General features: G+C 35.5%; 1 protein-coding gene across 2 annotated transcripts in view; it reads left to right on the top strand.

The window, feature by feature from the left end:
- The window catches only part of LOC134528103 (protein DEK), a 50,291-nt gene extending 40,817 nt beyond the window's left edge, over positions 1–9,474 (top strand). For both annotated transcript variants that reach the window (XM_063361364.1, XM_063361365.1), the window contains exon 8: positions 8,011–9,474. In XM_063361364.1, the coding sequence (XP_063217434.1) occupies positions 8,011–8,025 (15 nt within the window). In that variant the 3' untranslated portion in view covers positions 8,026–9,474. The remainder of the gene's footprint in view (positions 1–8,010) is intronic.
- The last annotated feature ends 2,977 nt before the right edge of the window (positions 9,475–12,451 follow it).

Raw genomic sequence — 12,451 nt, 5'->3', positions numbered from 1 at the left:
CCAATAGGTAGAATAAGAACTCGATAAGAAATATTGAATTCCTACATGTCAGAGCACTAAAAATGTGGAATATTATTATTGTAATAGAAGCCAGATATTGACATGCACACTAACAAAATACACTTAGAAGCAATTTTAATAGTTTTAATAAAATATACTATAACAGACTGATAATTAGTATACATATACGTATGTATGTATTCTTATTTAATTTGCTTCCAAAGTTTTGACAATAATGATTAACATTTACCGTACAGTTAATTGCTGTTGAGTGTATAGCAATTCTTATGCAAAGTATGCAAGATATATTTACATAGGTTTAAAAAAATCATTAATTTTTTTCTGGACACACTTATCTCTGTAAATATCATTTACAGCAGAACATATCTTCTCAAATCCTGCAATCAAGTCAATTGGCACATCACTTGCAGCAAGTACATTTTCCAGTGTACGCAAAGCACTGATTGTGTCACTTTTGCTTGGAAGTTTATGCACTACCTCACCATTGTCGTCATCACCATCATTATCCTGACTTGTACCACCCTCACAAAGTGACTGTACAGCGTCAGCCCTTGGTGTTTCCTGTAATCCTCGTGAACCAACAAGATCTTCTGCAGTGGTGTACACACTATCATCAATATGAACAAACTCATTGAAGTCATTATCAACTTGCACATGTTCTTTTAACTCTTGCCAATCCTCTAAAGGTTGATCACAGTCAGGTTCTTCAACAGTTTGCTGGCCAAAACCACTTTTTGCAAAGCAATGCACAATTGTCTTTTGGCTGATGCTGTCCCACGACATGGCTATACTGCGGATAGCATCCAAAACTGACCATCTAGGAAGCTCAGTCTTTCCTTTTTCACACTGCCTGATAAGGTATTTCACCAAGCGCTGTCTGTAGTTTCTTTTCAAGCACTGTATTATACCTTGGTCGAGTGGTTGTGTCACACTTGTTGTATTTGGTAGCAAGAAGAGTAAGGTAATGTTTTCCAACTTCATACCATGAGCAGTATGTGCAGCACAGTTGTCCAACAATAACAAAATTTTGCGATTTAGAGTCGCCATTTTCCTGTCCAATTTTAACAACCACAACTGGAAAATTTTTGTGGTGACCCAAGCCTTACTGTTTGCCTCGTAATCTACTGGCAGATTTTTTGCTGCAACATCTTTGAAACATCTTGGCTTGGCAGACTTGCCAATAACCAAGGGTCGAAGTTTAGTACTGCCATCTTGATTACAACATAGTAAAACTGTAAGACGAACTTTACTGTGTTTACCGCCATGGCAGTTTTCACCTTTTACGGTTAGAGTTTTATTGGGCAACAGATTGTAAAAAAGCCCTGTTTCATCCATATTAAACACATCTTGTGGTGCAAATTTACTTACGATGGTCTGTACTGACTGAAGCCAGTCACTCGTTGCTGTTTGGTCGACAGCTGCAGATTCGCCACAAATGGTTTTTGTGGCCAAATTATGCCTATCTTTGAAGCGTTGAAGCCATCCGTTGCTGCAATGGAAATCGTCAATTCTGAGTTGCAGTGCCAGCTGATCAGCCTTTTCTTGGATAATAGGCCCGGAAATTGGAACTTTGGCGGCGCGCATCTGATGAAACCACTCCAGCAGTTTGGCCTCTAATTCGGAATGTTTACCGACGCGCATCCTTTTCTTAGTTTGATTACTACCTTTCCTGACCGCTTCTTCTATTTTATCTGCTTGCTTTAGAATTGTACTTAAGGTTGATTTTGATATACCAAACTCTTCAGAAAGTTATGTTTTCGTTTTTTCACCCTGACGAACTGAATTTATTATCTTAATTTTCGTCTTCAATGCAATTTCCTTGCGTTTACGTTTTGCCTCCATTTTTATGTGTGTACGTACAAATTCTAAAGTTTAATAAAATTCTCACGAGATAATTCACTTAAACTTTCATTACAACGTACACAAATATTAAACACGTTAGGCGTAATATATATTTTGATTTTATTGGTCCGGCACAGATTCATGTATACAAAGGAAGTACAAAATCGAACGTAAATACAATCCCACGTGAAGTTCGATATATCGAATATTGTACAAACGCGAGTGATTTCTGAACATATCGAACACACGAACGAGTGATTTTGAAAACATAAGAGTTAAAAACACACTTCGGACACTCAGGCGGGGCCGTATCTTTGTGGTAATCTTTGGTTCGTATTAAACGGTAAACATGACTGTTTGTTTATACGGAAGGGAATTGTTATTGTTCGCTATACATAATAACGAGAATTTCGTATTAACCAAACAAATCTTCATTGTGTTTAATGGGCATATTTCACGGGGAAATAGTAATAGGTAATATTAACGAGTCATTCGTAATAAGCGGGATAATATTAACGAGGTTTCACTGTATTTTGATTGCGTGACATCTATTTTACGTCTCTGGCTATAGGTAATGAACTAGGCCACTAAACAAACAAAAGACGGAACGTAAATAAAAGTGTAGGAAAAATGTATTTTTTATTGTTCAAGGCAATGAGATTTATTAAACTTAACGAAATATCTGTAATTATGATATGGCGGAGTTAGATGAATTTTGTAATAGTATATACAAATATTACAGTATTTCGTCCTAAAATCTGTAACAAAATATTACTCGGTAAAAACCTACTTAATTACGCCGGGACGTAAATAATCGGCAAAGTAATCGTTAAGATAATCGCCGATTACGATTAATCGGTAAGTACCCATAATCGCCGATTACGATTCATCGGTATCCGCATCGGTGCACCACTATTCATAACTATAAAAAAAACTACTTATAATTTATATTTTTGAAAATGATATAGATAATGAGAGAGATTGGTGTTTCATTAATGATAATTGTGCTGCAATAATTGTAGAACATTACATCCATTTTGGATTAAAACAGCTGTAAATATTGTATTTTGGTGCATATGTTTGTTGAAATAGCAAATACTTTTTATTTCATTCAGTAAGACTGAAAATTCTTTGGTTTTCTGTCAGGACACCGGGAAAAGTCAGGACATTCTGTAACATTTATGATTGGCAAACGTGAAACTATTTTGTATCATTTGTGATGATCAATATCATCCACATAAAATATACAGAAATGAATTTGGTCTGTGATTATGGTATAGGCCAGTTTGAAACAAGAAAATACAACCCTTAGACCTATGTCAATTCATGTACGTGATTGGAAATGCATCATTGCCAATAGTTTGTACTTAAAACTATTAAGAGGGGCATAAAAATTAACTTATTAAAAATTTTAAACATACAATTAACCCAAGTTATTTTATTACTGTTGCAAAATGGTAGCGGAACAAATCCCATCTAATTAAAAGCATAGACTATTTGACTTTAAATGTGTAATAAAAGTTTATTTGTTTTGTTACTGATGTCTGGAGAAAAATAACTAATATTGTCTTGGACCATGAACCACATCAACAAAGAAACTGGAACTGTTATGCTGTGGACAAAATTTGAACATGGTACGCAGTTGAAAAAATGTTTAAATCAATGGTTATGTTTGATCTAGCACTACAGACATTGTGACTAAAAAAAATACCAATATAGATTTAAGTGTCACTTTTGTGTGAAAACTCGCAGTTAATGTGTTAGTAGTATTACAGTACTAGGTACATAACCTTCATGCATAACTAGAGATTAGAGAGTAAGTATGGGTTAATTTTGTCACATTTTCGTAGAATTGAATGAATTTAACCTTATTTCATTGTATTATGGAGTTTGTTATGAATCTTGTCATTATTTTTTGAAAACTGAGATCTCTACTGAAATAAAAATTGACGATAACTTAACTCCAAGCCAACCAAAAATGCCAGCGGCTTAGTAGTGTGACCTGGTGACCAAGGTCAACCGCCACAATCCATTTGTATAATGTGCCGAGTCATAACAACCAGATTACAAACCTTTCAATGTAACTGGCATCATTTTAGAAACCCCACATACAACATACTTTGTGATATTATGAACCTCCCTACTAGCTTATTGGTCTGATTGTTACTGTGTTTTATCGCATAATTGTCACACATTAATTATTAAAATGAAATTTGAAAAGTAAATGTGATTTTTATGCGAAAAAAGTATTTTTTGTTATGTAAAGTTATTCATAAAAACAAAATCTATTCATGGAAAGTATGTTTATTTAAAAAGTAGAGTATACAAAAGCATGCCAAACAATTTAAATTAATAAGTCGTGCAGCAAAAAACATTTTGTTCAACTTTAAATAAAAAAACTAAAACCATTACTTGAAATTGAGCCAGAACTAACTCAACTATCCTTGTAGTACACAGCACGAAAGAGTGCAGGCTATCAAATTTAGTTAACTCTACACTAGACATAGTTCACGTGTTGTATGCAATTGGTAAAAAATTGATATTTGACTATGTGCATGCGCTCTATACGGGAATCAACATAGCCAAACATAAATGATGCCAACTAGCGGTGGGCTGGCTAAATTTTTATAAGTGGTACATAGCAGGAGCAAAGACGAACAGGTGAAGGGTAACGTTTCGAAATGTCCTTACCGGAATTTCACACTGCACAGTGGTGGCCATCTTCTGACTGTTCCATATTATTCACAATAACATCAAAGTGAAGTTTCTAAAGCAAATTATTTTTCAATGGTAACGAAAAGTTAGTTTAAACAATTATTTGTTGCTGATATTTATTCCCGAGGTCCTTACGACCAATGGTATAACCAAAGGACTCGGTCCATGAAATAATGACGAAACTAATCATGTTTTTCTGGTTGAGGCCTTTTACCGACAACTGGGGTCATCTTATTTTAATTACATAGTTTCAAAAAGTTTTCCCAATCTGCATCTTCCTGACTTTTCAGCTGTGGAATTTTTCTTTAACTACATTATATTTAGATTATATTGTGAAGTGCCACCTGCGACCTTACAGTTCCGTGATGAGCAAACGAGGGAAAATGGAGATTGCTTCTTCTCCGAGGAGGACTTGTCCATGTGATTGATACATCTAACCATCGTTTCAATTCTTTTCAACAAGACACCTTACAATTTGAAAACCTCCCAAGATTCTTTATAGTTTTTTTGTACATGGGACCAATCACAAGTACTTGTCCCTACACATTATTGTTATTTTTATACTGATATAATTTACAGAAACATTTAATCACCTTGCTTACAGATGGAACAATGTCAAATACTGCCTAAATATACAGGAGGCTTTACCAAATAAAATGAAGTAAATTATTAGAAATACTTGAAAACATGAACAAAAATAAAACGTGATGGTAAGAACGCCTTTCTAAAACCTTACCAAGTATCACATCCGATCAGTCATAAAAAGCATAATAAATATTTACATGAATGTTCTATATGTTGGGAGGGTAAGTGCCTGTGTCTCTTGTAGCAGAGATCTATTTTTGCATTGTGTGTCTAAATTTTTTGTTGAGAAACATCTGGGAATGAGCAAGACCTTTCTAGTCCATGAATTCATGTGGGTACAATAATCCTCATTTGAAATGTACCTTGCTTGGAACCATTTAACACCCATCTGGTTCCCAAGCAATCTGCATGGAGTGGCCATGATGGCCTTACGATGTGGATACTGTGTGAAGCTGCTGTTTGTATAGCTGATGGTACTGCCCCATGTTTGCTGTACACTCAGAACATTGGATGAAGTGTAGTGTTTACGTTGTGGAAACAGTTTAGGGACTATGTTTAGAGATGAAAATACTAAATCATAAAGCTTGGTTAAGCACGATTTCCGTATTGTTTGGGTATTGCAATATGGCTATAGTGAGGTCACAGCATGCTGTCTAGCAATTCTTAACTCCATGTACTATAGTATCCATAGAAGACATTAAATTCTGTGCGTGGTTCCCACAGACAAAATTGGGAAAATGGTGAAAACTCAGGAATTTGAAACTTTGAAACCCTTCTTCCTACTAACTCGGAAGAGGGGTTGCGTCCCCGACCCACTCTGGGTGCGAAGGGAAATTCCAAAACTTATGAAAAGGTATGAAAGGCAACACAAAAAAAAATTCCCCATACCAATGCCCAGGGGTCAGGCCAAAAACTTAAAGCATACCAAGCAGAGCAAACGTAATTCCAAATAAAGGCAAGACTTTGGGTAATTACTATAAAAAAAAAAATAATTTTCAAAAATTAACATTTACTATAACAATATAACAATACACGTTTGGTTACAAAAAAAAAGGCAGTAATAATGGCAGTGTCTTAACCCATTCTCAAAAATACTCATTACAGATTAAATATTATAAAAAAATAAATAATGATGATAACAAATATATATATATGTATGTAAATATTAACAACGGCCTTACTAATAATTAAATTATCACAACGAAGGTCGTGAGGTGTGGCCACAAAAAAAGGTTAATGTAAGATGGCCTACCTTAATACCAATTATAAAAAAATATATAAATCTATATAAAATACGATATAAAATTCTACATAAAACGTTCTAATACAAAACAAGAATTAAACGTATTTCTCAGCTCTCATTAATTGTTCTCTTGAAATAATTTGTCACTACAAGCTTGCCATTATGTTAACATTCTAGACGTCCGCCAGCTCGCTGACCTTCTTCAATAAACTAGACAGTCTAATGCCTCGTCGACATACTGTTCCATAAAAATGAATAAATTACGCACTAACTTCAGTCCGTGCGTGCGGCAAAACTCCCTCGTATGCACTCTATAATACTGCAGAAAGTCATTAGGATTAGTAAAGTCCAATTGAAAATACGCTAATTTCGCCAAAGTCTCAAAACGTTGCTACCATTTTCCAAACGCCGCATTATTTTAAAAACACTTTAGTGTCCCACAAAACAGGCAAACGGGCGACCGTTAACAAAAACACGTCATCACATCACCAATGTGTGACATTAAAAAAAATGGGCCTCTTCTCACAAAAAGGGTGTAAAAGTTCCGTCCGAAGTAGAAAAGTTCAGCATGGGCATAAAATCAAATTACGATTTTCGCAACAGTTGGTTTAACACCACGAGGGAAAAAAAACTCAATGCAGCCGCCTCTTTTTACCTTGTACGAAGAGTGCATCGCCGGGCAATCCCTTGCCCTGTTGTCCTGCGTGGTGTCTCCATGCTGACCCTGCCCATAGCCGCCCGCTGCCGCCCGGCTCTTCAGTCCGCCGTCACATGCTCCGTTCTCCGCACGAGTCTCACCAAAAGTCGTCGCTTCCAGCTGATACCCCTTACTCCCGGCCGGCCGCGTCGGTGACGTCATTGCCAAACCGTCGGTAGCGCACCAAGTGGAATTCGTGCGAAACACAATCAATATGACGTAATTACCAATCCATAGTTACAAAATAAAGCACTTAGCTTAAAATAAAATATTAACAGTCACAACCATTATTTAAAGAGATGAATTAACATCAAATAAAAAATAAAAACGTAAAAATACGTAAAATAAAACTATATAAAACTAAAAGTTATTAACCTCAATAAAGCCAAATTTAATAACCAGGTTAAATGTGGCCCTAACGGCCACAACTTCATCAAAACCCTGAAAAACCAGGGAAATGGGCAAAACATTATTCATGAAACTGATTCTGTATTTTGATTATGAATTTAAGTGTAGTTGAAAATCCATCTGTTTTCATCAGTTACATGCAAGACACAGTCAATTAACTATATACCTATCTGTGTGTGTACTGTGTATAAGCTCAATCAAATCTCAGTAGACATTCACATGGTAGCAGTGATAAAATATATTGTTTTTAATATCGCAGATTTTCCGTGTTTGTTGGTTGCTTAACATTAGTGGAAATAATAACAGGGCATAAGTGTGTGTTGTGCTGTAAAATACTTATTATGTCATCTTGCAAGATTGCTTGATGAGGCAGGGAAAATGTGTGTTGGGGACTCTGTGGTGTTTTGAGTAAATATTTTGACAAATTTAATTATTTAAATTGTAATTTTCTGTTGAGTAGTCTACCATAAATTTTCTTATGTGTTCTTGTCTGTTGCAGTTGATATCACCATGAAGTGGTAGCAGTGAAACTTTGGTACCTGCGATTTGAAATCCACTTCACAGTATATATTTTATTTTTAGACTAAATTATATTGACTGAAACATTTTTTAATGTTACTGAGTAAAGTACACTACCATTGTGTTTTATTGATATGGATGATGAATGTGGTGTGCATTATCCTGTCAAATGGCCATTATCTGCAAAAAAAAACTGTTACATAAGTATTGTTTTAGTGGTTTTGAAGAGTGATCCCTGTGTTTGCAACCAATTTTTTGTTTTATTTTAATTACAGTGAAACACATTTTAAAATAGGTACTTCACTTAGGACATTTCTCACATTAAATTGCATTTTTCAGATCAATGCAAGATGTTTTGCATTGTTATATTTTTTTTTTTTTCTCCTTTCAAGTATGTATGTTCTAATGACATTTCACGCTATTGTGTAACATACTAGGACAGTAGTTTTTGTTAGGGAAATGGGAAATAAAAGATGCTATGTTGGTTTCTATAATTTTTATGCAATTTATTGTTTGTTATTTAAAATTGGCCTTTGTTAAGTCAGAGATTGTATGTAAGAAAATTAGAGACTATATCATAGTCTCTATTTTCAATATAATTACAATTGTAGACATTTCCAAGGATTCATAAATTACTAAATGTCTGAGACATCACAGCAGAATCTATTTGTAGCAGCCAGTCACTTTTTACTTCAAGCATTCCATTAAATTATTTGTAATGCTTTAAGAAATAAAAAATTTAAAAAAATAGGTTTTACAATATTTTTGCTGTGTGAAAAAATATTGAAACCATAATGGCAACTTTTGGTTCCTATCCCTGTTAAGTATGAGGTTGGTGTGCAACATTTAAACTACCAATATAAAGATTTTTAATTGCATTCAGGCAGTGGGGGGAAATGGGGCCACAAACATTTTATTAATTTGTGTACATAAGATGTTATAGTTATGAGGGAAATTAAATGATTTAAGATTTCTGTATTTTTTGTGATGGAAATTTTAATTTACTTTATTTTTGTGTAAAGCTAATTTATGATTAGCTGTGTTATTTCAGAGTGTCCTCGAAGCTTTAGGAAAATCATTTTTTTTTCGGGTAGCTGTTGGCAGTTGAATGTATCGCAATATTTGTGTGACTGATGCAGTTTGAGAAGCCACTCACTTGGCCTTAACAGCCGGCCCAGGGGCAAGTTGATAATCTGTTAGTTTTTTGATATCACACCTTTACGTCAGCAGTTGATTTTGTAATCCTGTACATTTTATGTTTGTGTAAGTGTTCACTAATACTTATGCTTCAGTTAAGTTGTACGTGACTGCACTGCTGTAGATTTTAGTTGTGGAACTTTTTGAATGATACTAACATTAGGAGTATGTGTAGATAAAGTATGTACAAGTGTTCAGGAAAGCTTCTGAATATAATTTTTAAAATAAAGTAAATGTTTCTTTTTTACTCTTGTTTATGGTTGTATACACTTTGTTATATTGTACTAAATTTTCCAAGCCACTGTTGTGGATGTGATCAGAGCATTTCCTTGAAATAGGAATAAGTTATAATTATCCCCTCCCCTTAGTTATCAAAATAGGGGAGGGGGGGGGGGTTCTGATTTCAATTGGTCACCATCTTATAAAATATAAATTGTTGTGTCTAGAAATGTTACAATGCTGTTTTACTGTACATGTCATTCAACATTTTTACATTTTACCAGTACAGTGAGTGCACATGAAACTTAAAACCATTAAATTTATTAATGATCTACTAATACTGCTTATGATTGATCTTAACTGTGAATTTAATCAAATAATTGATAATACTGAACATGTATTAAATTTTTGACGTGATAACGTCTTATAAATCGATGAACGCCGGCTTCACGCACGAAAAAGAATGATTCATTGTCATGTTCCGCCTGAGCCGAGCGTGCAAGAATCGGCCAACCACCGTGCGAAAAAATCTTCTATAATATCAAACAGGTTAAGGCGAGCTTTTTAAAAGCAAAACTTAAAAAAATTGATTTATTTGTCCAATTTCATTATTTCAAATTAACAATTTATTGACATTGATTTGATTTCAGTTTATTTCTATTACTGTTTGTTATATTTAAACAAATTGTTGAAATTAAATTTGCAAAAACTAAATAATATTTGAAAATTAAAAAGTATGCAATTTTTCATCAATATTTTCTTATGAGGTTTAGCGTAAAATTAATGTCTGTAAACCAACTTTACAGACAACTCCCTTTATTTTTTTAAGTATTAGTGTATGGCTCTTGCCAACGACCAGATATAATTTATTTATTCATTTTACCATTATATTAATCTCAATGATTTTTTTTAATAGGGTGGCTGCCCAATGAGGAATAAGCTGTGGATTTTTTTTTTTTTTTTAATGTGTTGGCGTATCTTTGAACCCCAAATTGTTAAAAACCTTTACTGCTTGCCAACAAACTGTCTCATTCAACCACTTTGTTTGTTTCTGTCCCATTGCACCAAATGTGACTAAGAGGTAACACATGGCTTTCTCTAGATTTAGTCACTTTTGTGCTTCATCAACCTTTTTTAGTTTACAGCCACAGTAAAAGACTGCAGTAACAACACAGTTTTAAAAATATAGTGAAATGTGATTTGACACTTTAAATAATTAGGAATCTTGTCTGATAGAAAACCCTCCGATGGAAGAGACAACTCTGTTAAATGATTGCCGGAATATATTTCGCTATACTTCTAGCCATTTGTGCCTATAAGTGACACTTAATAAAATGTGCTGTTCGTAAGTCTTTGTGGTTGAACATTAGAAGTGCAGTCTAGAACTGTCCAGCCAGAGTGAACTTAATAATATTGTTACGACTTATTTAAAGGGAATAAATAATAAATTGTTGTGGGAAAAATACTGGGTTCGTAAATGAATAGCCCAATTAAAGATTTTACTGCACAGTTTTATTGATTGCCAATATTTACATCACTAACAAATAATCTACTAAAAATGCCTAATCAATTGTACTTAAATAATGCTTCCCCGGTCACTCGTTTTTACAATCCACACACCTAGCTGGGCCGCACCTTTGGCGCTACTCTCGCCGCAGCACCCCTCGTGGACCTCCATCACCGCACTCCGCTGCTGCCGTCGCACTTTCCTTCACCGAGGATCCACTCGATACTTCGCTCGGGACTCTTGCGCAGACACTCACCCCAGAATTCCGCCGCACCTGTGGCACTATCGCCCGGATCAACTCTACTCCTCAACTGACTCGGAGGCCGGCGTCCTGGGCTTATATAGGCCCAGGCGCCACTTCTAGAAGTCACGAGCGCGGCTGGGGCCAATTGCATTATTCCGCGCCGACCCGACGCCAGAAATCTCTAGACACGCGTCGGCGGCACGCGGAACTCCCCAGCTGTCAAATGTCATATAATAACGGCACCGAGACAGAGCACCGCGCGGGGATTTCTGGACAGGAGGGAGGGGAAGCGGCAACCCTTGTAATCCACCAGGTGCGCGCAGCACGTCTCATCTCACATTGCGGCGGCAATGTGACGTCGGTGGCCGTGCGGGGCCGCCGCCATCTCCGAACCTGCGCGCTGCGGCCCTGCTTATGTTTTGTAACAGTATTCTTATTTACTCACTAGCTGCAGTACCCTGCGTTGCCCGGGCTGAACACAGGTTGAAGGGGACCTTTTTCTAAATCAGATATACCGTATTTACTCGCATAATCGTCGCAGCAATTTTACCAAATTTTATGGAAAAAAAGTGAGGTGCGACCATTATGTGAGGAAAAATTAAAAAAAAACTTTTTAAGTAAAACTTTTTTGTAAATCGCTTGAATATGCTAAATTAAAGAAGTTAATATCTAGGTACATGGTACCTATACGTAATATTTATTTACAATATGCGCAAAATAAACAAAACAACTTTTGGTTACAAGAAATTTGGCAAAATAAAAATATACTATAAACACAACATTGCGAAAAAAATCAATAAACAAAATACATTTATAAAACACATTCAGTCTGAACACTCACAAGTTTATCTATTCATTGTCTGAACTAGATTCTGATGCAAAAGATTCATTTGCCGGGACGTCAACGTCATCTTAAGTCGCCGCTGTCGTCACGTGTTATTCAAATTGTCTTTTTGTTTTCGCCAGTCACGAACAAGTTTTTCACTTAGGTATTGAAAATTCTCTTTCCGCGGCCCGATTTCCGTGCTCTTCTGCAAATGAGATTACGCGCAACTTGAAAGCGGCAGTATACGAATTGTATTTACCCATATTTTCACAAAATGAACTTTCTCAAACTCTGCAATTACCGGTACTTTCCACTCCAATGCAAATGACATAAAACAATGGCATCATAGCATCTTATCTTCCACACACATTCCTTCCTCCCACACGGCCAATTAGGACATGCCGCTCAAGGTTGGACCAATGATAAGC

This window comes from Bacillus rossius, chromosome 1 (assembly GCF_032445375.1).
Source record: "Bacillus rossius redtenbacheri isolate Brsri chromosome 1, Brsri_v3, whole genome shotgun sequence".
Lineage (NCBI taxonomy): Eukaryota > Metazoa > Arthropoda > Insecta > Phasmatodea > Bacillidae > Bacillus > Bacillus rossius.
This window is presented reverse-complemented; position numbering and strand designations above follow the sequence as displayed.